Source organism: Rhea americana, unplaced genomic scaffold (genome assembly GCF_003343005.1).
Source record: "Rhea americana isolate MKP2758 unplaced genomic scaffold, rheAme1 scaffold_256, whole genome shotgun sequence".
Classification (NCBI taxonomy): domain Eukaryota; kingdom Metazoa; phylum Chordata; class Aves; order Rheiformes; family Rheidae; genus Rhea; species Rhea americana.
Window position 1 is genome coordinate 576,160 of NW_028186375.1, and position 26,665 is coordinate 602,824.

Below are 26,665 nucleotides of genomic sequence, written 5' to 3' on the forward strand. Positions count from 1 at the left end.
GTGACATGCTCTGGGTGACCCTGCAGAGCAGGGAGGTTGGACTAGATGATGTCCAGAGGTCCCTTCCAACCTTACTGATTCTGTGATTCTAACTGGGCAAGGGATAATCTTTTATGTTTCAAGAAGGGAAATGGTTATTGGTGAAAGGAGAGAAGGAACTGAGCAAAGATCTGACCTCTTCACTTCTTTTCCAGAACAAAGAGAGGGAAGGTGGTAATATGTGTACCTAACTTGTGGTTTCCAGAAGCATGGTTTTGGTTGTGACACTGCCAACAGCTGTGAGGATTGCTGCATGCCCTCTGTGTCCCTGCTGCGCCAACGGAGGGCAGTTCGCTCTGATGCTTCTGTGCTCTGACCAGCCTTGCTTTTGTTGTTCAGACAATAGCTGCCAACAGCTTCTGGTGGAGACTGCTTCACACATCTGACTCCCAGAAAGCTTTCTCCAACTATTCAGACTCAATTTCCTTTTCCTTCCCTTCCCCCTAGTGTCTATCTAATTTTCAGCAACATCGATACCTTATCACACAAACTTTTAACTATTTTTCTGAAGCCAACTGAAACTAGGGAGAAATCTGTTTCAATAAAGGTTGGGTAAAAAATCAAAGAGAAATTTTAGCATATGAACTTCTTTGATTGAAAAGGGACTTCCTTCTCCATTGTTCCCTACCACTTGCCACGAATTTCCTGTCCTGCAAACAGCCACACCTTGTAGGTTTTTATTTTATATTATGTTACTTCGACTACGTTGCACCAGTTTTCTACCTGAACACTAAATATGTCATCCAACAGCAGATGTATAAGGCCTAAGGTACTTACACAATCCAGTCCACTGCTAATATCAAGGAGAGATCGTTGGTTGGAAGTCCAATAGCCTCCAGGATGATAGCGATGGTGAGGACTCCTCCTGCCGGGACACCTGCTGCACCCACGCTGGATGCAGTGGCTGTCACACTGCAAGTAAATTTGCAAACCTAGTCAGCATGAGCTCTGTAGTACTCCTTTTCTACAGCTACAGCACACATTTCCCCACTACGGGAATCCTCAACAAACTCTGCGGCAACAGACACACAGATCATTTGCTTCCCAAGCAAATTCTTTCCTGCCTGCCAATGCAGCATGGTGGAGGGGATAATGGGGCAAAGCATAACGATTAGGAGGGGGCTGATAATGGGAAATTGGTGATACGAAGACCAGAGAGGCAGAGGTAAGCAAGGGTGGTATCATGAGTATGAAATTGATACATAAGGAGCTGGGGAGCTAGCAGAAGTATTTTCTAAGACATTCAGAGGGGAAGTCAGGGCAGCCTTCTGGGTAGAACAGCATGCCACAATTACCCAGCTCAGTAGCAACAGGAGGGAAGAGAAGCCCTTAAGGAGGGAGAAGAATTTCATGTGAGGAAAAGCTTTAAACCGCTCAAAGCCTGTTCATAATTCAGTTACCCCTCCCAAGTTCCACCTTTTATTAAATTGAGATTCTGGCAAATCTTATAAAGCTTGAAAGACTCCATGCCTTAATCACCCTATAATTATGTTTCATAGCAGCTTGCAAGCTTTAGGTCAGAGATGTGGAATGCAAACTGCTAGCTATTAGCAGAAAGACCACAGGCTTTAATGTGTCTGGGGGCCACAAGGATGTGGTTGCAATAGCAAGTGACTTACAGAATAGTGAAGATCTGCCCAGCATTGAGGTCAACATTGTTCAGCTGAGCAATAAACACAGCTGCCATGCACTGAAAAATAGCAGCTCCATCCATGTTCACAGTCGCCCCAATAGGAAGGATAAACCTGCTGATCCTCTTGTCAACTCCATTGTTTTCCTCAATACACTTGATCATCGATGGGAGAGTGGCAGAACTAAAAAGAGAGAAGAGGGAAAACCAATCACAGAGCATTAGGGTGTGCTGAACGGAAAGTCACTGTCTCATGACTGTCAGGAATAGCTGATAAGGACTCTGATCTCCCGGGGCAGATCATGACTCATGACTTAGCTCAGTATGCAGTGTAACATGGCTTTGGAATAATGTAGCATCAAAACATAAACGTACTATAATAGATGCAAATATAAACACAGCAAGTAAAACAACAATCTCTTCTTACTGGTGTACCTTTCCAAATTAACAGACAAATCAAAATTCACTGCTGGATGTATTTCTTGCATTATAAATTATATGGATTTATTCATAAATCCTCAACTACTTCATGTTTAATTCAGCTCCTGTGACAGTCATGCATCTACACCTTTTGGAGATGACCTGGAAGGATTTTATCCTGTTGTGATCATCGATAAGAAGTTTGCCCCTTAGGATAAGTGTAAATGACATGCCTGCTAGCTTGGCAATCCTTGGTGATGAGAAATAAGAGCTCATCAGGCCAGAGCCTTGAAATCAGTAACACTATGTCATTTTACACTAGCTAATAAATCTGCTTTGTTCCTGCAAAATCAGTCTAAACTTGTTCCAGATTCTCTTGAACTTGGAGAAATAAACTTCTCAAGACAAAGCACCTCACTACTGACCTTTATTTGTTACTTAAAATTGAAAGGACAACCAGCAAGATCTTTTTAAGGCAAGCATTTTCACCCTTCCCACGAAAAATTTCCAACTCAGCAACATGCTACAGCCCCCATATTTTGAGGATCATTTTCAATAGCTAAATATCAGTATATTCTGGCAGTAGGCTGCTGATAGCAGTGAGACTCTGTATGCTCAGAAGTCTCTTTACAATCTCAGAAATAATATTTGGATCTAAAATTCATTGCAGTGCTTTGTTAGGATGCAAGCAGTTTACAATCATGAATACAATCAGACTATATTCCCAAAAGAAGCACAGAAGCTCACCTGGAGGAAGTGGCAAAAGCAGTGGTAAGTGGTGTGATAAGTCCTAAGAGAAAGCGATAAGGATTTTGGCGTGTGGATGCAAAATAAATAAGTGGCAGAATGATTCCTCCATGGATGAAGTGGCCCAGAATAGAGGCAAAGATGTATTTTCCCAGACTGGTCACCAGAAGCATAATATCTTCCATTTCCACAATCTTGCTCCCAACAAGGAACATAATACCAATAGGTACGTACCTGTGTAAAGAATTATAGTCTGTCATTAAGTATGAAAAMAAGCCATAAAAAACATGCTGCTCTCTTTGCTACAGATTACATTCTTCTAAAGAATATGCTGCTCCTACTGAAGGGCTAGTACTTCATTCACTACACACTTAGGTTAAGCAAATTTGCAAGGCTCCTCTTACACTCTTACTTGGTGGAAGGCAAGTTGTCAATCTGAAACACCTCCCACTGAACTATGCCCTCAAAGAGACCTCTAGGAAATCACAGGAAGGATGCCAAGCTGGGAGTTGAAATGTTGTCAGAAGCTATCAGAACAAGACATTGGCGTAGAGTTTTAGTCTGTCAGAGAGGAGGGTGGGCAAAGACCCAATGCTAAGTAGGTCACTGTTGAAGGAAAGGCTGATCGTAACAAAGAAAAAGGAGCAATATCATGCCAGCGGAGCTGAGAAAGATACTGAAGAGTGGGGCATTACAGAGTTTGGGAGCACCAGCATAAGTACAACGGTAGGGCACTAAGATGGCAGACATACTTGATGCCAACACGTTCAGTGTAGGAAAGAAAAAGCTGTAACCGTATCAGTGGCAGAGAGCTCCTCTAAAGGGTGCTAACACACATGTCAAAGAAAGCAAATAACTCTGCTATTTGCCTACAAAAGATTAAGTGACTGAGCTTCCGGAGCCTCCCTCAGGCAAACAGCCACATACATTCTCATGTCTCCTATCTAGAAACATACATCTCAAGACGTCAGCATTTGTTTGGAATTCTCCTTGTCAGGAACACTTGGAGCTGCTCAAGGGGGAAATGTCATATGTGAGCCCCAAACCCACCTCCAGCCACACTAGTGCACCTGGGGATAGCTCTGAAGAGACAGAATCGCCCTTGCACCTGCAGCATAACAGCCGACAAACTAACTTCAGGGATCACTTCAGGCCTACACCCACTTCCTCCAAAGCTACACTGGGGAAGTCTGTGTCTGAAGCGGACACTGACCATGCTCTTATCCATGGCCACTTCAAAGATTAGGAAGTATCAACAGGTCACCCAGCTCTGCAAAACTGCTTCAGCCACACATGGCTGCAAATCTGTGGCTGCAAAAGATTTATCTGCACATCTCAGGAATAATGCTTTTATCCCACTCTCACCTCCAGCCCATCATGCCTGTGTTCAGTGAGGCTGATTTGTGGAGTCAGAACTAACTTTAGAAGGTTTGGTTAAGYATGTAAAGGTTTGGAAACATGTACAAGCCTTAAGATTTCCTTAAGCATCACCTACCTCTTCTTATACTCTTTTTCCCACAGCAGTTCTGCAGCTCTTCTGCTCCGCACAAAGAGCACCTCCACATGTCTCAGCTTAACATGAGCATCCCTTCCCTGGGCTCCCTTGGGCATATCTCTGAGTGGGGGGATGAGGGTTTGCCGAACCTCTCTCACACAACTTTCTGCCAATTCTGTGACATGCTGCCTTTGACCTACGTTTCTGAACATCTCAGTTAGCAAGGTCTATGGGAGCCCTGGTCCTGTACAAGCTCTGCAAATGCAAACACTGGACTCGAGTTGAGACTGGATCCCTCTCTTTGGAGTGGGAGGCTGGAGTGGAAGAAACTGGAAATTAAGACCTAAGTGCTGCTGAATACAAGAGAGGCTGCTGAGCAGAGCTAAATAAAGCTCAAGCTGTCAAGAGATTGACCTGTTCCAAACTATCCTTTGGGAAGTACAGGTGGATTGGGAAGTTTTGAATAAGTAACAGGATGACACARGAGTTTTAATGAAAGAAAGAGAAGAACTAAGGACTGTGGTGCACCACACTGTCAGAGTCAGCTGTGGTCCTGATAATCCACAAAAAAAGGATTATACATCAACTGATTGGCTGTTAGCACTGTAATTGGCTGAATACAAGAACTACCACTTATCAGTATTCAGTGTCTCAGGAATTACATTCAAGAGTAAACGACTTAAGCTGCTTTTAGACTTTGAATTTTTCAATCCCTTATGACAGTAACTAACACAGATCTGCTTGTGTAAAATCAGGTGTTTTGTTAAAACCTTTATGCTTCTTACAGGGAGGGGAAAATAGCAAGAGTAAAAAAGCCAGAACAAGGGAAGAAAACACACTTTTGTTAAGGCAGGCACATAGCTTTGAGAAGAGACAGAGAAACATCCTATAGTTAATTTATTCAGTAACTGTTCTTACGATTGTTTTTACTTTTGCATGTAAGATACTAGTTCTGTTGATCTCAAAACAGGAACCTAGACCATCCCAGCTGAACAAGAACAGACACACTTTTGTTTTGAGGCCCAGATTAAACCCCATCAAGTGAATAACACCTAGTCAGAAGCCTGCTCACACTCCAAAGCTTAGTTGGCCAGAACCGTTCCCKGGAGGTATCCATCTCCTCCATGCTGGTTTCTTGCCTAATGAGAAAGTTCAGTGCACGCTATGATTTTGCTGAGTGCCAAAAGCTTTGTGACATCAGGCAGGGTAACATTCATCACGTAAATGTGTCTGGAAATGATGGATTTGCTGATGAAGATGCAGGAGGCAAAATAAACAATGAATCTTAGAAAATTCCTAATTTCAGGAAAAGGAAATGGAAGAGAGAAGTTTCTCTAGAAAGGCAAGTACTATGATAAACAGCTAATCTTTGTGCTAGTAACACTGCTTCACTCAGGAAAATGGAAGAGATTTTTGAATAGGAACAGAAATTTAAAGATCCACTATGAAACTTGGGCTCTGCTCGTAACAGTGGCAAAACACTCAACAGCCAGTGCTATGGTTGCAGGAGGATGGAGACCAAATCCCTGCAGGAGGATGACTGTCCTCTCCTTCTAAGCAGATGGACTTAGGTTTTCAGTCACCCTTTGACCCAAGTGATAGATGGAGCTCAGTATTCATGCACTCAACAGGATACCTCAAAACAAGTAACAGCAAGTGGGCTATCTTCTGATCTCCATAGGTACCTCTCAGGTCAGTACATGTAATCTTTGGGCAACAGAAAAATTAAGGCATGAAGCTACRAGTATGATTTTAATTATGCACCACATCTGCAGGTGCACGCCAGGCACAAACATCTTGGGCTTTTAAATGACCATATTCTTCACTTGGTCACACCTCATTTACTCATGTCAGCCCAGTAACTGAGATAGAATAAATTAGGCATATGATGGCAGCTCGCCATGGGCTTCTGATGCTTTGAAATAGAAAGCCTTCTTTTCTTTAATTAATCAAAATGGAGTTCAAAATGAGAGGATTTCTGAGCAACTATCTGATACATTCCAGACTGATACCTCGTGTATCCATCTAACTGTAGGTTACAAGCAAAAAGGAAAGATGTCATACAGTGACATAGTGACATTACAACATTTGCCTTTGCTGTGGTGCGAGATGTGGTATGGAAAATCCAAAGGCAGATGAAGGGCAAGATTCCTGAGCTGGACACTATTATTCTACCACAGGTGTGTCTGCACTCATAYACTTACCACATAATCCAGGAAACCAAGACCATAGTTGCCTCATTGAATGAATTAAAGAAGCGAATCAGATCTTCCCCTTCTTGGCCAAGCTTTTTCAGCGCCACTCCTAGAAGCAGAGCAAACAGCACCAGCCCCAGGATATTCATCCCTTCAATCTCAGTGCCAACAGGGATCTGTAGAGGCAAAAGAAGCAGCAAGCTTGTTAGATGGGAGACTGACACATCTTTTTGATACTCTCCGATTGATCTGGAATCAGCAAGCAGAACCTGTTGTGAGAAGGAAGGCACTTCATGCAAGACAGCTCAGCAGTGGAGATCGTAGGGAATGCATTACGCTGTTCAGGGGAACCAAACAAGATCTGGACTTAGTCCAGATAAAGACTTCCCTAGTTATGAGCTGGCATTGATGTACTGGAGGAAGAAAGGGCCCGTCACTACCTTCCCTTTCATATCCTTCAATATGGTACACGTGTTTTTAACAATACAAACAGAAAAACCTTCACAGCTGAACTAGGGCAAGCTTCACTGCAGATGTGAGACAGCATGGAGAGAAATCACACACGAGCAGGATAAAACTGGGACAATGGTTAAAAGACTGCAAGTTTCCTCACTGTTCCCCTGTGAGGAAAGATGGACTGGAAGAGATTGCAGGTACAAATAACAGGTATTGGTCACACTGACTTGCCAACTCTGTTGATTCCAATGAGTGTTGTAATTTCTGTGCACTATGATCTTCTACCTCTTAAAACAAACCATACACGCAAGCTGCTTTTAGCGGTCTGGCCTCAAACACAGTTATTTCCTGACATCTCCTAYAGGAATCTGCTTTCAGAAACTGCCAGCCTCTTTGCTTTAATGGGGTATTTACACCATAGTGAAAACCAGGTGAAAACAAGCAATGTTATGAAGCAGAAAGAGGGGAGGAGGGGCAGAAAAAGATAGTGAACTGTGAAAAGTTACTAATTCATCTCTCCATGTCAGCCATGAGAGAGACAGGGAGAAAAGATGAAATATCTGTTCCCTGTCTTAGAAATCATGTGGCTAAATCATACAAGAGGACAAAATGAGGATACACCTATTGTGCTGACAAGCCCACTCTCCTGCTCCTTCACAGGTCATTTCTCAAAAAAAATGGAGTTTGGCAAAGTAACATCATAGGAACTGAATGAGTGTTCTTGTGGCTTCATAAAAATACAGTTGTTTTGACAAACCTTCCCCCCCCCCCCAACTTGGCAGCACAAGTTCACTTTGCCAAATTTTTGTTTTCTTTGGAAGAGCTTCTCAAACAGATTAGGTTTGTGGACAAGTTTTGGCCTTTTAGCTAGTTTGAGCAGACACTAGCTCACCACTAGCAAGTAAAAATACATTCTGAGCTAAAAGCTTAAAACGAATATTGACTAAGACCTCAGGATACCAATCTACTGCAGTGTTTTTGAGATAATACTTTTATCTGAATGTATACTGCTGAACTGAATTGTCTCCTTCTGATGACAGGTAGAAACAAAGAATTGCACAGAAGAGGATAAAACATAAATTATACAGAGAAAAAAAACTGTGGAGGTTAAAATGCTGTTAACAGAAGTGTTCATGAGGACAAAAGCAATGCAGCTTCCAGCTTTTTTAATTGCTAGCTGCAAAATAGATACAAAAATTCTAATTTTTCATTAGAATTTTCATTTTTTTATCTTTTTTTTTCTGTGCTAAATTCTTCTCAGTATTTATTGGATTTCAGATGAAAGGAACTGGAAACATAGAGAAGATATTAACAATGGGGGTCAGTTTATCTCCAAGGACATCCGAAGAAATGGGCTGCTTTCTTCACAACAGTAACACTTCTTTGTCTGGATGGTTTTGTATATACTCTATCTTCATGGCTGAAAATCCTAAACTCTTCTCATACTCAGAAAGGTTAGGCAAAAACCTAACTTCCTAATTCAACAAACTGTCAGTGAACATGGTACATGCATATTTTTCTACTTTTCACTTCCGTTAATGAAACATCTCCAAGACAGGAAATAAATTCAAGTCAGCCTTACTCCAAAAGTTAAAAAAGATGTAGAGTTGCACTGAGAATTTACCAATGATGATACACATATCAGAAAGAACTCACATAGATTCTCAGGCTCTATGATGAATTTATTAGCAGGAAGCAAGAAAAAAAAAATACTGCTRTTTGAAAAGTTTTTGATAGGGCGTATCATCAAAATCAAAACTTTCTTCAAGAAATATCAACTTGTGCAAAATGTAAACACTTTTATATGAGAAAACAAGCACTTATTTGATTCATATGGAACAAATAGAATGCTTTTTCCATTTTGAAACAACTTTTCATATTGATTTTTTAACTCACTATTCTGTAATACAACATTTTGCATCGGATTAATTTGATACAAAGTTAATATGAAAACCCAGCTTGAAACAAAATTTTAACGTAACTGGCCCAAATCTTCCCCACCCCCAAAAATGTTTTTACAAAAAAATCTTGAGTGTTCTTTTTGTTTTGGTACTGATTCAGAAAAAAGAAAATGTTATCAAAATTTCCTGTGGAACAGAAATGCAGTGTTTCAAGCTGCTGAAAGTGCCCAGCATTCTCACCTGGAAGTTACCAGAACTTCATGATATGACTTCATGCTCATGTTTTTCGAAGCATCTCTGCCTTTTAAACCCATTCTGCTGGAGATCAGCTTCTCAGCTCATTAAATGCAGCAATGTGAGCCTGAACCCTAGCAACCAGCTGCCTGTTTGGGCTTCACCAAGATCTAGTCTCAGGCATGAGACAGAAGTGTACTGATCCCCAAAGAGGACAGGATCTTCCCACCCGTGGTGTAGGGCATACAGGGTCACACAGCGCACGGAGCTGGTGAAARTAAGGGCGATCTGTGGCCAGAGCTCCTCATGTCTGATGCAAAAGGTCATTTCCAAGACTGCAGAAATCCATCTCTCTTCTAGCTCATTCAATCCTCACAAGCCCCTCTGCCTGCTTCAGAGCCATAGGTGCCAAGGACTTGCCAAATTTTGCTCTTAGGAAGCTAGTGGAAGGCAAAAGACAGCAGCACACTCCTGTTAGCTACAGCCAGCACATGTGGATTGTTCCCTTTCGTCTTTGCATGCACAGTGGCCTACTTTGCATAAACTGGCCAATTCTTCTAAAAACTCCTGTCCCTCTTAAGAATAACAATATATGTAGTTTAGTCCTCCTTCACCCTCAGACATGTTTCTCTCCATTTACTCCCAGCACAGCAATCACTGCTGCTGCTGCAGCTTTTCTCCAAGTGTTCATACTTTAGCTCAGCTTATGTGATTTGGGCCCCTTTGAATTCTTGAGGATTGGAGGGAGGGCTCTATGTGGAGCTCCTAAAAACTTCTTATTTGTTTCCTCTTCTCATTTTGTCATCAGCCCTCACCCCCCAGTTCAGGTCTGCTCTCCCTTTCTTCCTAGTGAGCCATTTTCTTTAAAATGCAGAACATTCCTCATCATCTCCCATCACCAGATTTCAGTGGTGATGAGAGGTGATGGAGTGGTAACTTACTCCAGGAAATTGGCCCATTGATTTGCAGGGAGCAACCTGCAGTGTTCACAGAATTTTACCTCCTTGCAGCAAAATATGGAAAGAGTCCAGCATTAAATCCACAGCGGAAGATCCTCTCAATCCCAGCTTCTAAAACTGGCAGATGCTGAACAGCCTTTTTGTACTCTAACAGAAGAGTGCATCACCCCAAAGGAACTGCCAAACCAAGCAGCATTGTAGACACCRAACAAAAACAGCTTTGATGAGAGCTTTTTTCCTGGGTAAATGACGGGACACATTATTATTTTGCTTGAAATTATGTGTCCTGGGAGGAAGATTCATGGATCTCCTCTGGTCCTTGAATCTCTCTGAAGATCCCATTGTTTTTTAGCTCTTGAAGCAAAATGCTTATCCAGGAAACAACTGCTGCCATTGAGCTACCCTAGTAGCAGGTGGTTGAAAAAAAATGCAGTCATGTGATGCGAGGAAGAATTGCAGTCACTGGTTTGTGTATTGTTACTGCCGTCGCAGGAGGAACTAGGAGTCCCTTACAACCTCACTTTGCTGCAGATGAGGAACTAAGATAGCCCCTATCCCAGGAAGCATGCTGCCAAAGACTCGCAGAGGATGTAGCTATAAAAGCTGGGTAAACAAAGGTGAGCGTATGAAATAATAAAACAAACATGGCTGAGCAGACACCTACRTGCCCCTCTACTCATATTATCAGCAAGAGAATATGGAGCCTATCAACCAGTGGAAAAACATCAGTAGAAATCTTTGTTCTACACTACTCACATCAAAAGCAGAAGAAAAACATTTCTCCTCTTCAATCAAATGTTCTACTGATGAAAGAAAACATGAGATAGATTTCTATCGCTATGGTATTTATCCTATATATTATCCAAAAATCATATTCTTCCTTTCCAAACTTAATCCTTRTCTATCTATAAATAATATAGTCAGGTCAGCACTGAAACTGAGCTAACAAAACCGAGATGATGCTTCCTTTTTGTTTGGTCTGCTCTTCCCTAGAGACAGTAGGGCGTCTTCTATCATTAAAGAAAGTCAGCACTGGTTTGGTTCCAACAACTGAAAAAAGTTTTGGAAAAATAATTGGAGAAAACAGCCTTTACTTCATAGCCATTGGCAAAAACAGACATCAGTGACAAATTCAGAATGTTTTTTGTGGTATTTCAACACACTGGAGTTGATAAGTGAGAAACTACACATAAAAAAAGACCCTCACATTTTAAATTGTCAAAAAATCCATCCTTCCCTCTTGAGGAAGAATGATGGCATTGAAAGAGCATTTCAAAGAGCACTCTGTAGCTCAGCTGTGTCCAATGGATATGGTTAGCTCTAATTTGTRCCTGCTTGTCATGGAGCTCCTATCAAATTTGACACTGGACATGAGTGAGAATGGCCTTATTTGCCTCTCACTTACCCCTGCTTAAATGAATTAAGTGAGCACACACGCATTAGTGCATGCCATTCTAGCCTTTCATGTTGACTTGTTTTTAGCAGCACAAGGCTGTACAGGCATGTACTGCCTGGGGAGATCTAATGGCATTGGAGGGGAAAGTGCTCTCTTGGGTTCATATGATTTTTCTGCAGTCATGCCTGAGCTCACCATGCTGTAAGTGCAATCTGGGCTAATTCGATCTTACAAGTATGGGCAGATCCTGGGCAGATGGGACTGCCTTCTTCCCCAGTGAAACCATTCACGGTGTGCTAGAAGTCTTCAGGTAAGGGCTGACTTTTCCCCTGCTCAGCTCCTGTTCCATCAAAACCACCTCTCACCCTCCTGGACTGGTGAAAGTTCAGCCCATTAGCCAAAAGTGGAGTTTGGAAATGCACTGTTCTGCACTATCTCTTCACACACCACGCACGGAGAGGAGACGGTAATGAGGCCAGTAATTTCTGCACTCAGGGATCCGCTTCAGAGTCCTTCCAGATGCATATGAACTGCCGTTAACCTGATCMTTTTACACAGACTGGTGCAACTGCTGGGCCAGCCCTGACTGAGCCCTTCTATGACAAAAACAAACATTTCAAGTCTCTTGCCCTAGCGATACATAAATCATACTAAAATGTAATAATCCAACTTCTAGTACTCATCTCAGGAAGTCAGAATGAGCCTAAGAAATATAAAATAACCCTGAAAGCCATTTCCCGTGTCAGATCTGCCTCCCCAAAATCCCACGAAAACGCACGGGCTGATTCATTTGGAATACAGCAGGAGAGAGATTTGGAGGTACAGAGTGCCTCTGGAACTCTTGCGAGCTACATGTGGAAAACAGTGCTTTCCACCTCAGCAACATCTGCAAATTAAATTTTGTTTTGACCGCATTGCAACAGCAGCTGATCTGTAACATTYTGTTTGCAACTTTCACCCCTTCAGACCACTTGTTACTACTTCAAATCAAACTAAATTCCATCAGCARGATAACTAAAAAAAATCTCTAGTAACCTCTTTTTCTTTAAAAAATATAGGCAGAGAACAAAAGATATTCTCTCCTAACTGTAATGGAGAATAAGGTCTAACGGACATATTCAGCCAGCCAGATTGTCACTTAATTCCAAGTCTACAGAAAGTTTTTTGGAAATACTGGGCAGGGGCACTAATCAAAATGTACGTCAAGTGATACCAGGCCTAAGAATAAGGTATCAAGGGTCAGCTCAGCTGAGTTCAACTCCCTTTCCACCACAGCTTTCTTGTGTGGCTACAGATAACTCATCTGGTTTGCATGTGTCTTAGCTGCAGGAGTGGAACAGTGCTTGCTTCCTTCCAGTGAATGTTGGTAGAGATTAAAGATTGAGGCAGTCAAGTATTATGGTTAACAAAGGACTGTATAAAAACACGAGAATAAGTGACCTTACCTTTTCCAGTGTGACATTTCCAGAGGTAGTGTTTCTCACCAGTAGCTCATAGTCTGTCGCATACTGCAGGTAAGAAAAAACAACAGTGTTTCCTGAACAGATTGTCAATATCATTTAGCATTTCACAAAGACTGTCAAGAAGACTTTTTTCTTTTGATTGAACAGGATCAGAAGGCATTTCTACAGCCACAATTTCTACAGTTTCTTTCTACAGCTGAAGTTGCAATGGAAGAAATTACATACATGCTGCACAAATTAGAAAAACCCTTCTGGATATGGACACATCTTACATCAATCAAGAATAAGTAAGATCCCACCTCGAAGATATTTGAGCCAATGAAAAGGACATTACCAATCTGAGCTGAATGCGAAGTTTAAAGCTATTGATAAAACATGAAGGGAGAAACATATTATATGGGGATTAGAGATGACACTGCAGAGGCTGCTGAGCTTGTGCTGTGCAAGAAAAGGGAGTGAAAGCATACGCAGCTCCTYCGCCATGGGGCGAAAGGAAAGTCCAGTGCTATCCTTGACCTTTTTAAATGACACTATTTCTGTAAGGGCTCTGAGTTACAAGTCCTCTCAGGTTTGGCTGCAGTGCCTACAGAAGTAACCAGCTACCCACTGTGATCCAGTTACTGCTTCCAGAGCTGCGTGCCTGCCCCTCAACTGCCCCAGATCACAACCCAGGGTATGAACTAACTCTATTGAGTTAGTATGTTCCAGGGGAGAGTACGGCCTTCAGAATGATTATAACTGTTCACAGCAAGTATAATGTATAATTCAACCAATTCAGGTTAATGAGTAAAGAAAAGCACAAGTGGGTTGACACTCTCTCCAAGGCAGAGCCCAAACACAAGGCAGTGCATCAAAGGGAACAAAGGTGGGAGCTGTAGCACTGTGTTCCCTAGGAAAGTGCACTCCGTGATCCCGCAAGGCCCTAGGTTCAGGCAGCAGCCCAGGAATCCCTCCTTCCTCCACGCTGCTGCTGCTCATGCACCATGCTGTTGAGATGGCCTCTGCTGAAGGCAAGAGGTGCTTGCACCATTTCCCCAYTAGAAACAGTGAGGTAGACACTGAAAGTCAATAAATCACCTAGAATCAAGGCCAGCAGTTTATTTTGATAAACAAGCCAAACATCTGACAAAAATTGGATTTTTTTTTTTTTACAGATATTAAGGAAGGGAAATAATAGCTTAGGTACTTGCTAATTACCTGTGACAACTGCAGCAGAGAAGAAAAGAGGACTTCTTTAATTCATCCCTACATACACAGRACCCTGATACTCAAAGTATCACAGGATACCCTTAAGGTACTTTGCACTTTGTACTGTTTCTATTGTTTTTACTATCTATGGTATATTGACTTGTCCTGCATTATATATACTCAAAATGGATCTTGATTTTAGAAATGATGCTGGTTTTGACAGAAAAGTAARCCCACAAAACATCATGAAGCTAAAAATGATTTTTCTGCTCCTTTATCAGAAAGAATTGTTCCGTCCCATAGCAGCATCTTCAACAGTGTCTATCCCTGGCATCTAAAATTAGCAATAAGAACTAAATCAAAACGTTCTCTGAGCTTCCGAGCTCCAGTCCATCAGACTATCTTCTAGTGCAGTTATCATCCTACCACACTTAGTCCTGTGTTAGAAGAGAAGCCAGGCTGTGCAGTGAACCCAGCGACTGGTGCAATGGAAAATACTGGAGAAGAACACCAAGCTCTTCCATTAAGCAAGTAAAACCTCCACACCTGTGAGCTTTTAGGCCTTCAGCCTTGTCTTAACTGAGCCCAGCTCCAAACTGGCAAGGCAAGGGTTTCYCAGGTAGCCCCTTAAAAGTTGTACACATCCTGGTAGAAAGCAGACAGCTGCCACTGCTGCCCAAAGTGGTACCCAAGGAAGAAAAGTGTGAAGGGCTTTTTTAGCGGAGGTACAAAATACATGCTCTGAATAYGCTTTTGTCTGCAGGTATCTTATGCCATGGCAGTTGTATGTCTGGTCACCTCAGGTGTTTGGCAAAATCCTACCCACTATGGCTTTTGATATTTTTCACACCACCTTGCTAGTTCTTTTCTGAAAAGCAGTAGTCACTCAGTCTGTCTGCGCAATGTAGCTCATGTCCAAAATCCACACAGCTCTTACCGTTCGGAAAGCTGCAACAACGAGATTCGCAGGAAACAGGTTTCTGTGAAGAAAAAACACRGAAGAAAACAAAATATTTCTTGTTGAACTTCTAAAATGAATGCACCAAGGTGTTTTACTCTCAGAAACTGAATTCCTTCTGCAAAGGCAAACATACTGGCATCAGTGAGGTATGGATTACAGAAGCTAGTCTGGCACCATGGAGCAGATGCCTTGCTATGTAGCCAGAGGGGCGAACACCCTCACGCCCAACCATTTGGGTTGGACATCAGAGCAATCAAATGTGATGCTAGTTATACAGCTAATAGCTACAGAAACTGTCACACCAGCTGCAGCAACAGTTCATGGCCTCCAGGGTCAGGCAGATTTTTAACAGTACTCATGTGATTACATTTTGCTCATAGCAAGAACATGAAAGACAATCCAATCAGCAAAATCCACTTAAGAGAATGGCTTAACCCTTCATCACAACCAAGTTGACTTCCTGGAATCCTGCAGTGCTGAAGTAGTTAAACAGCACAGATGAAAGCAGAGACAACTCATTTGGAAAGCTGCAACATCTGAATTCAGTAGTGCCTTCATAGAGAAATGCAAATCAAGCACCAGGTTTAGGTAGAGAGGAAGAAATGCAAAGTGACACACATTTAGACTGGGCATTCACTGCCCATACATGTAAATGTGCATGTATGTCTAAAGAACCATACACAGGAAAATCAACTAACCTAAGCATGTAAGACAAAAGTTGCTTTTTGTCATATTTCAGAGTTCAGCTGTTTTTATGCTATGCTTCCCCTCTCTCCTTAGAGTGAGTAAAGAGCATGTTTCTCCTCGGCTGGAGAGGGCAGAAGGGTTCGGGGCACGAAGTGAAAATACTGACACCTGACAGCATCTGGGAGGAATGTGAATTCTTAYGAAAAGGAAGCAAAAGACATTACACAGAGCCAGCTATTGTGGCAAAAAGTGCTTGTGTAGCTGCTCCCCATCCTTTACTCCTTGCACTGCACTAAAAGGAGCCCAAACAAAGCTACAGTTCCCTTTTATCTTTGCCCTGTAAATCCACCCTTGTTCTGCCTTATGATTCTGGCATATGTGATTTTAAACCAGGCTTTTGTTTGCGATTATTCCAAGAATTATGTGAGAAGTAGCAAATCCAAACCTCATCAAAAAAAAAAAAAAAAAAAAAAAAAAAAAAAAAAAAAAAAAAAAAAAAAAGGAGCAGCAGAGTCAAATCTTTGAAAGCAAAAGGGAGAAGAGCTCATTAAAGATTCAGATATGCCAGTGAGGAAGCTTTTGGTTCTTTACATTGCGTAGCTCTGTTATCTCGCCACGCAATGAGTACTTTCCCACAGCCTTGACAATACTGTAAAGTACACGGCCCTTCGTGAAGCAAGTGGCTGGCGTGAACTCCCTCAGTCTCTCTGCTGCAGTACAAGTGTACTAGGAGGTAGCTGTGCAAGCCTAATTGCTTTAAGAATAACGTGACTTCCAGGGTCCCATGTTCACTGAGCAWGAAAAAAGCAACATTTTCTCCTTAGAAGTTGATAACATAGCTGTCTATCTAAAAAGAGGAGAAATAGCTCAAACTCTGCAAGGATGCTTAAGAATTAGTCCAATAATTTACACAGAGTAACTAACACACATCAATTCTTTCACAACCGGAACTCCAGTAGATAAAAAGCTCAGAGCAAAAGCAAACTTACTTCTGTCATGAGTAAAATGTCACATTTATGAAAGGGCAGAGCTCAGTGCATATGTTTAATTAAAAAAGGAAAATAAAGTATGCTGTTAGGAAAATCTGAACATTTCCTTTTGACTTTTCATTTCAAGATGATTACCTCTTTTTAAAGAAYGGACTGGATTTTGAAGAAACAAAGAAAAAAACAAGATTTTGAAAAATAACCAGAAATCAAATTACTTTTTTTTWAAATCAGCTTTCGTATCCTGTCAAAACAAAACTAAAAGAAACAATCCTAAAGCCTACACAATTTGCTTCTGCAGGGTTCAAATCTGGCTAAGAGACCAAAATCTCCACAATTTACACACCATACCAGGCATGGGCCCTAGTAATTAAACACTAACTTAACTACAAGCATACACGCAAGCACATAGCTGAGTGACGTCAGCAGCCCTGCCACAGCAAGGCAAGGGGCACGTTTTTGCCTCAAATCTGTAGCACGGCAGTAAACCCACTTAAATATGAGCGCCCTGTAGTCACTCGTCTTTAGGCTAGCCTTGAACGCCCACACCAGATGTGAACATGGAGCTTAAGGAAACTTGAGGAGCTTAAGAAGTCAGCCCCCGTTAAAAAACGCAGTTACGGGCTCGCTGACTAGGGCTGTGTGTTGCCAAAAGACCCTGTCCCTGCCACCTCTGTGCCTCAAACTAAAGACCACGGTCAGCTTTTCAGAGGGAGGCGGATTATCACGAGAGCACACTCCCGAGGAAACCGTGAGTCTGCGAGATAAGGAGCCCAGCACGGAGGCCTGCGCTCAGGCGATCTGCGCCCGACGCGGAGAGGTGAAACTGCCTGCCGCTGTAGGAGGGAAGAGTTACACCACCAGCGGCGCACAGCACTGCGCCAGGCTGGCAGACGTGCGGCACCGCAGGCGCTTCGGGCTCGTGCCCCGCGGACAGGGCTGAACCCCCTACGCGAGCCCCCGCAGCCTTTGTGGCAGGGGCRTCAGTGCAAAGCAGGGGACACGGAGAGACCTTGCTCCCCCCTCCAAGCACCGGGCAGGGAAGTCTCCGCTTGTCACAAGCTGTGCAGGCTGCAAAAAAGGCAAAAATCCAGTGGGCAGGTGCGAGGAACGACAGCCGCGGCTCAGGGCCGGAGCGGCAGCTGGGCCGAGCGAGGTACCTGCACAACACCCCACGCGAGAAAGCACCGATCTCAAATTCTCTTAAAATAGGAACCAGATAAAATGGCAGCCCCAACGGCAGGGGTTTCGTGGTTTGAGTACTTTCTTTTTGAATACTGCACTCATTATACCATTTCCCCATGGTCTCACAGCCCGATAAACGCACCTTTTTGCTCTCCCCAGTGAAGAGTTTCTCCCACTAGGAAGGAAGGGACTATTTGTTTCCTATCAAAAACAGGAGGAAGGTCTCATGGTATTTTGCTGCAGTAAAGCCTTGGCTTAGCTGCTAGAAAGCAAAAACGACTAAGGAAATCTGGGGCAGTGATGTGAGCAAAAACGGGAYTGGAACAGTGGAAAGAAAACAGCAGCCTGGGAGAAGGGAACTATTGCCATCTACACATGCATGTGCTTAATCTGAGCATGGAGGCTACAGAAAGACACACTTTGCCATGCCAGAGCTCTTAGAGAGGGATGGGGGCTTCTCTGAGGCACAGGATCTCTGCGTACAGCGTATCTCAAACATGCATCTGCAGCTTCGCATCCGTGGTCTGGAGACTATGGCTCTCACTCTTCTCAACGTGGTGACTCTGGTCAAATTTCCCTCTTCCTTACCCTACACGTCTTTACACCTGGGGGAAGAGGATGGCACAGAAACTCCTTCACTGCCTGCATAACGGACTATTACTAGGAACCATTTGTACAGGATTCTTTTGCTAGAGCTCTGCAAACAAGTTTGTGCTGGCAGCAAAAGCGTGAAGGGAAATCCAGGCAAGCAGGAAAAAAATCCTAAAATACTATGCATTCCTCTTCTACTGCTTCTTACAAAAATGTTCCACTTTTAAGGCCAAAAATGTTTCCATTGGAAAACACACTTTTGTTGGGAAGTSTGGACCACACTTTTGTTGGGAAGTCTGGAATATTAGAAATATTAGAAATAATAGTCTGTGTTGCATTATCTCCTCTTTTGTCAATGAAGTCTTTTCAATGGTAGGAATCCACTGAAAACAACTTTACTGCCATTTGTTAAAGTCTGCCAAAATAAATCCCAGTTTGTATTGCTCTAATAGCTCTATTCTTCATTTTATTCCAGGTACTTTCATTTAGTATCACACAACATTATTCTTCAAGAAAAGCCCAGCTCAGGAATCTACTTTTTCATATGTCTGTGGATAAATAACACAYATCCTAGACATAAACACATTGCAAGTGTGCATGGCTGCTTTAAGTCAGAAAAACTTAAAAGTACATTTATTTATAGCAGGTACTTGGTATTTTTTGTCTTAACAGTCCAGTAAGCATTTTTAATCCTTGAGAAAAAGTATAACTGGAGGGAGTTGGTAGYAACAGGCAATTAGCATAAAGAATAAAAGAAAGGAGCAGAAAAAGCTTCAACAGAAGAAGAAAGTCCRCAGAATGTGGAAGAGGCTACTTGGAGGATTACAGGAATGCAGCCAGAGCATGTAGAGAGGCGGCGAGGAAGGCTAAGGCCCAGCTGGAATTGAGTCTGGCAAGGGATGTCAAGGACAACAGGAAGGGCTTCTTCAAATACATCAGCAGCAAGAGGAGGACTGGGGAAAATGTGGGTCTGCTGCTGAATGGGGCGGGGGCCCTGGTGACGGGATCCAGAGAAGGCAGAATTACTGAATGCCTCCTCTGCTTCAGTCTTCACTGCTAAGGGCAGCCCTCAGGAATCCCAGAGCCTGGACGTGAGGGACAGAGTCCGGAGAAGGGCAGACTTCCCTTTGGTTGAGGAGGAAAGGATTAGAGACCTTCTGGGCAGGCTAGACATCCACAAATCCATGGGCCTGGATGGGATGCACCCATGGGTACTGAGGGAGCTGGCAGATGTTGTTGCCAGGCTGCTCTCCATCATCTTTGAAAGGTCCTGGAGAACTGGAGAGGTGCCTGAGGACTGGAAGAAAGCCAGTGTCACTCCAGTCTTCAAGAAGGGCAAGAAGGAGGACCCAGGCAACTCTAAGCCGGTCAGCCTCACCTCCATCCCTGGAAAGGTGATGGAACAGCTCCTTCTGGAGGTTATCTCCAGACACATGGAGGAAAAGAAGGTGATCAGGAGTAGCCAGCATGGATTCACCAACAGGAAATCCTGCTTAACCAATCTGAGAACCCTCCCTGATGGAATGACTTGCTGGGCAGATGAGGGGAGAGCAGTGGACATTGTGTACCTTGACTTCAGCAAGGCTTTTGACACTGTCTCCCATAACTGCCTCCTAGATAAGCTCAGGAAATGTGGCTTAGATGAGTGGACAGTGAGGTGGATTGAGAACTGGCTGAAAGGCAGAGCTCAGAGGGTCGTCATCAGTGGTGCGGAGTCTAGTTGGAGGCCTGCAGCTAGTGGCATCCCCCAGGGCTCAGTGCTGGGTCCCATCCTGTTCCACTTCTCCATCAATGACCTGGATGAGGGGACAGAGTGCCTCCTCAGCAAGTTTGCTGATGATACCAAGCTGGGAGGASTGGCTGACACACCTGAGGGCTGTGCTGCCATTCAGAGAGACCTGGACAGAGCTGGAGAGCTGGGCGGAGAGGAACCTCCTGAGGTTCAACAAGGGCAAGTGCAGGGTCCTGCAGCTGGGGAGGAMTRACCCCAKGCACCAGAACAGGCTGGGGGCTGAGCTGCTGGAGAGCAGYTCTGCAGAGAGGGACCTGGGAGTGCTGGTGGATGACAAGTTGACCATGAGCCAGCAATGTGCCCTTGTGGCCAGGAAGGCCAATGGTGTCCTGGGCTGCATTAGGAAGAGTGTTGCCAGCAGGTCAAGGGAGGTGGTTCTACCGCTCTACTCAGCCCTGGGGAGGCCTCATCTCGAGTCCTGCATCCAGTTCTGGGCTCCCCAGTACAAGAGAGACATGGAGTTCCTGGAGAGAGTCCAGCGTAGGGCTACAAAGATGCTCAGAGGGCTGGAGCACCTGCCCTCTGAGGAACGGCTGYGAGAGCTGGGCCTCTTCAGCCTGGGGAAGAGAAGACTGAGCGGGGATCTTACCAATGTGTACAAGTACCTGAAGGGAGGGTGTCAAGGGGACGGGGACAAACTCTTTTCAGTTGTCCCATGTGAAAGGGAAGCACAGAAAGTTCTGCCTGAACGTGAGGGGGAATTTCTTCCCTGTGAGAGTGATGGAGCCTTGGCACAGGTTGCCCAGAGAGGTTGTGGAATCTCCTTCTCTGCAGATCTTCAAGGCCCACCTGGATGCAACCCTGTCTAATATGCTCTAAGTGATCCTGCAGAGCAGGGGGGTTGGACTAGATGATCTCCAGAGGTCCCTTCCAACCTTACCCATTCTGTGATTCTGTGAAAATATTCAGAGAGGCTTCCTAAAAAACAGACAGTGCAGGCAAACCAGCAAAAATGCCATGAGGTTACTACAAAAGTCAATCAGCAATCCCTATACTCCAAGTGAGCATCCAAGCTCAGGAAAAAGACACAACAGTAAGCAAAGGTGGACTATAAAAAATAGTATTTTCCTTTTTTCTGAGGGTACCCAAGAGTTACAAGGTTTCCCAAAGGGATGTGAACTGTCACTCAGCTACAAAACACTGTGTTCGGTATTTCTTGGGAACCCTCCGTGTTCCTGTTGCTGCTCCCATCTCCTTGTCCCTTCCTAACTGCATAAAGTTAGGCTTGCTCTCTCTCTCCTTCCTTTCGAATCAGGATTTCAGAGAGTCAAAGACAGCCCTCACTGCTGCTGCTTAGGGTAAAACACAGGAAGACCAAGATTGAAGAAACACCGTCATGGTTTTGCTGCCAGAGCCACGGGTACTCCTTCCAGCAGCACAGCTGGTAACCTCTGGGACAGGAAGAAGAGCAGGGAACAATAACATTTAAATTGCCATGGACTCATCTGCCAGCCTGGGAAACCATGAGCTTATTGCAGAGCAGGTCACTGCTGTGCGCTTGGGTGGACACCTGGATCTTGCCATATCTTTCCTATTAGAAGCGSATGATGCTTCCTTGTTCCCTCTCAGGACTCTTACAGCTAGAGCTGGACAAAAAACAGAATTCCCTTCCCGTAGCCAATTCCACAGCTTCAAAACATGTTTTCATCCCAAAATAGGGCAAAGAGAGCCAACGTCTCAGACTTTTTTTCCACTAAAAAATAACATAATATTTTGTTGCAATGTTCCTTTTTGGTGAATGAGGTTTCCTACTCAGTCTTTCATATTAAATTACAGCAAAACATTGACCTCACTGAAATGAAACGTCAGCATCATCTACTATTGGAAACGTCAACAGAGTCAACAGGTTGCTGTGAAATTGTTTAATTCTGTTGAATCAGCAAATATAAATCAGACAAAAGACACAACTCTGACCTTACTGAAATGGGCAGTCTTGATAATTGCCAGTGAGAAGTGTTGACAAATCAATAGATTCTTGCAAAACATTCAGATCTTGTTGATTCAAGTGCCTTCCTACAAGCTGCAGATGCGATGCATCAGCTGCTGGCTGGAGTCACCTCTTTCTCCCTGCCTCTCTACTCATCTGCTTCTGCCTATTCAGACTGTCGACGTTGGGGATAAGCAGGCTGCAAGAGCAGAGATCCAAGCAGGCTCTCTATGGCACCACAGCGTCCATGAGACAGCTGGCCTCTTCCTCCRTCATCCTTGCTACCTGTTTCACTGCCGAGATGAGGAGCATTCTGTATCCTCCATGTTTTTTTTTTTCTTTTTGCTTTCCCCACTATGCAGACAAATAAAGGATGACAACAGAAATGCTAAAATTTCCTTCCACAGGTTCATCATCTTCTGCTAGCAGCCAGCCCAACAGAGCTTCTCCTGTTCTGGATACTCTGGAGATGTTTGCAAGGCCCAGTCAGTTAGACACCTCAGCCCTGGAAATTAGTGGAGCAARAGAGACTCCTCCAGAGCATGGCCCAATACAAGACACTAACCTAGGTGCTCTGGAGGAGGAGTCAGCCTTTCTTCGCTGACAAGAGGCAGAATTAAGGGAACCAGGTCTGTCTGCTCCTGGCTATACCTCTGCCTGGCTARATGCTGCAAATCCTGAGGCAGCTCCATCCCTGTGGCTGGTGTCTTGCACTATCTTGCATGTTCAGCCCATTTCCCTGCTTCTCTAGGAGCAGGAGTCAGGACAGATCTTAGAGACTTACCCACACAGCTCCCAATTTGATTTTTTTTAACGTATAAAACAGATGACTAAAATCCAAGACCCTCTCTTTGTCAAAATCTCAAATGAGAAAAAACACGAGACTGCAATCCATATTTTGCKTGCCACCCCGCCCTCACTGGGAAAACCCAGAAAGCATTCAGAGCACATCATAGCACATCCCACTTTTCTTAAAAAAAGAAAATAAAAAAACAGCCTTGTGAAGGCACCTCTAAACTACTGCTGGGTCCGTCCTGTGATCACCGAACTGCAGCCTCCCCGCTTCCTGCTTTTGCTCATCTTTCATGATCTCCAAAGAGCTGCCCACAGACAGACCTGAGACAAGATGCACCGCAAGCATCCCCACTGCCAGACACAGAGGCTCCTTCAGGCCAGGTCAGCTGTTTCTACTCCATGAGCCAAGGCAGAGGAGAACATGCCTAAGTCTCAGGCACGCTGGAGGTTTGCCTCCTGCGCTTGCCAGGAAGGAAGGCCACAGAGGTGCTYCGACAGGTTGAGACCAAGTAGGCAAATTAGGCCTAGAGGCTACCGTCACAGGACGAAACAAAACAGATTCAGCCTCTTGGTTCACCAGTGAGTCACTGCTCATTTGCTACTGAAGACAAAGTCAAATCCCTCTTCCAAAGGCCATGTCTGCTGGCATAGATGTATGTTTGCGTGTAAGGTTTATGCTGGGAAATGGAGAATCATGACCAAGAATTAAGCTGACCTCCAGACGTTGCTGTGACAATGACAAGCAACATCGTTGGTCATGACCTAGAACTATAAACTTCCCAGTAGCAGAAAGGCTCTGCATCCTGGGAATGGATATCTTGTATCATCCCTACAGATCTCATGGTAAATACTCACTCAAGCAGGGGACGCCCTCTTCCCCGTTCAGCRTTTCCTCCTCAGGGCACATTTTAAATCAGTTTTCACTGCTGTAGGCAAACTCAAAAATGCTTATTTGCAGTGTGCCACTCTCAACCACGTACATGTAAACATGTTCCTTTCCTCCTGTATGGCAGAAATACCTAGGTTAGGTGACCAGCCCTCCAGCTGAAATCACGCCACGACGCAGGCAGCTCAGTTTCACCTGCTGGGCTCCAAGCAGGCAACTTCTCCACAAACTGCTAGCCTGGGGGTCATCATGGCTGCCAGTGTCCTCTAATACACCTGACCACCTGGGAATGCTACTTTCTATGTGCTGTGCTGCATAAAYGCATGTGTAAATGTACATAACTACTTCTTGAGGCCCCTCAGAAATGCCCTTCATCACATGACAGGCTAAATCTCCTCAGTTTACCCATTCAGGCCTCGTTTTTACCTTTTACCTGCATGAACTGAGCAGTGAAGCTGCTTGAAGGACAMAGCCAGCCTTGTGACCCAACTGGAAATAAAAGCCTACGTTTCCTTGTGTCTATACGCGAGGTTTTCGCAAACAATTTTAAAAAAAGAAAGTAAAAGCAAAGGACTCTGCAAGACCCCCACCACCACTGAAAGCAACAGTCTAGGCCCTCCAGGTCCCACATACTTGAGGCCTTGTTAAGAGAAGCGGTAGCTTCCTGTAATCTGGTATCTTCCACCACAGCAGGGACTAGTAGCAATGCTCAAGCCAGAACACCCGCAATTTCAAGAACACTAATATAAAATGAACAAAGAKGGAAAGAGAGAGGGAGGAGAAGGTGCTAGAGGTGTTGTTTCCAGATAACTCCCTCCATCGCTGGGCCTGTCAGGGATTCGTGTTAAGACAGGGAGTGTTAGAGGGGATGGTATATGGATGGCTGGGTGAGGGCCAACTTTTCCCAACTGGATTTCGCTGTCAAGGCTGTGACAACTRGACTGCCCAACAGTGTGGTGACAACAGCCCTTCTCCAAGAAAAGCTCAGCTCAGGGCCTACTGCAGTACATGCCTTAGGGGAAAGGCCTTGGCCCCACATCCTTCAAAAGGGGCCTCTGCCTTTGGGATTAGGGGTCTAGACCCTTTTGCCACCCCAGCTCACTGTCTGGAGTATCTTTTCTCCTCAGCATTTGCAGACATGCTYGACTGGCACGAGCAGTTTCTCTGGCCTGTCAGATATGGCAGTTGATAACAAGGTTTTCGAGCTCCTTTAAGTGAGGATTTACATTTCAGTGGGTGAGAAGGCTGAAAAAAAGAAGTCATTGTTTCTTCTCTCCAGATGATAACACTCTGCAACCAGCATGCTTTATCCAAGCCTCATCGTTATGAGTACTATTTTAGAGTTAAGGATTCAGTTCCATCACCATTATAACCCTTTCGAAGATTAATTCTCCAACTGCATTTACAAATTACARCAAGCAGCTTTCTGCTCCCGAGTTCACAGAAATTATCCATAGTCACAAGTTCACTGGAACATTTCTATCCCCAGTTTTTCATTACATCCTACTCTGTGGTCCTCAGYGCCACAATAATCAAACACCAGCTACAACAGTCACGCCAGGATGCATCCAGGGGCAGCCATGGCTACAGCGGTCTTCTCAGCTCCAAACAGTTGTTTGGACTGACTCTTCCTTTTGTTAATTTTCCTTCACCTGCCAACACATCATACCAATTCCAAGTCATCCTCACAGCCAGGCCACCTACTCCCAGTGTCCTATCATCAATATTTTTTTAATATGGTATTGCACAAATTATCATATTTGGTCCTTAAGAAAAGTAATATAAAGAGAAGAAATACCAACRGTTGCCAACAGGCCGGACATTCTGTCTAATGGAACATATCTCTCCAGGGGAGAAAAGGATGTTAATATGGATTTGTAAATACAGTTTTAAAAATATAAACTCTTTTATCCTCCCTTTATCCAGAAACAACAAAAGAACCCTCCATTGGAAAAAAAAATGAACTCATAAAAGACAAGCATGCAAACTAAAAATCCCCCACCCAGCTTTGTAATTACCAAGATAGCTAGTACGATGCAGATCTTCTCTCTTAACCTCCTGTCTGCCTTTTGGTAATAACCACGCCAAATCTGGTTATCTTCTAAAGTTTCAGCGCACAGCCACACTCATTGCTGACACTGTATCACTTCCCATTACTCCCTCATCTATGCTGGCCAGGAGACACCACGCTACATTGCCCAGATCTCCCTTACTCCACCACTTTTCTCAGATTCTGTGATACTTTCCTGCAACTGCCCAACACTACTCAGGTGTGAAAAAAGGAGCAGACCCAGGCCTTGGGTAATAGCACGCAGCAGCTTTGCATGTTTGGGGTGCTGCACCGAGATCCACCAAAGCATAAAAGAGAGCAGCGGGAAGCCAGATACTCAACAAGTTGCCTGGGCGTTCGCTTCAGTAAGACATTTAGAGAATTTGTTGTTCCCGTGCTTAGAGAGCTGGACAGATCTCAAGCAAGATACAGCCTCTGAGAGAAGAGGGGGAAAAAAAGAAAAGAGAGCTGAAGTCTGTAACTGACAGGTAGTTTGGGGGAAGGCGAGTTTCACAGCGGCGTCTTTCCTCTGCGCGGCGGCGGGGAACACCCGCACCCAGCGCAGCGAGCACCCCCGCGCCGGACGAGGCTTGGGGCCTGTCCCTGAAGGGAAGGAGCTTTGGAAGAGCCCGGGGGGGCAGGTTGGGATTTGCGTGAGGAGACTGAATAAAAGTGGGGGGGG

General features: G+C 44.2%; 1 protein-coding gene across 1 annotated transcript in view; it reads right to left on the reverse strand.

Moving 5' to 3' along the window:
- SLC1A4 (solute carrier family 1 member 4) overlaps positions 1–18,590 on the reverse strand; it is a 30,529-nt gene extending 11,939 nt beyond the window's left edge. Inside the window, exons 1-7 of the mRNA XM_085307282.1 lie at positions 18,531–18,590; positions 15,061–15,216; positions 12,918–12,980; positions 6,536–6,702; positions 2,837–3,070; positions 1,659–1,853; positions 817–951 (exon numbers count right to left, since the gene is read on the reverse strand). Of these exons, the coding sequence (XP_085163408.1) occupies positions 817–951; positions 1,659–1,853; positions 2,837–3,070; positions 6,536–6,702; positions 12,918–12,980; positions 15,061–15,216; positions 18,531–18,590 (1,010 nt within the window). The remainder of the gene's footprint in view (positions 1–816; positions 952–1,658; positions 1,854–2,836; positions 3,071–6,535; positions 6,703–12,917; positions 12,981–15,060; positions 15,217–18,530) is intronic.
- Between the last annotated feature and the right edge of the window lie 8,075 nt (positions 18,591–26,665).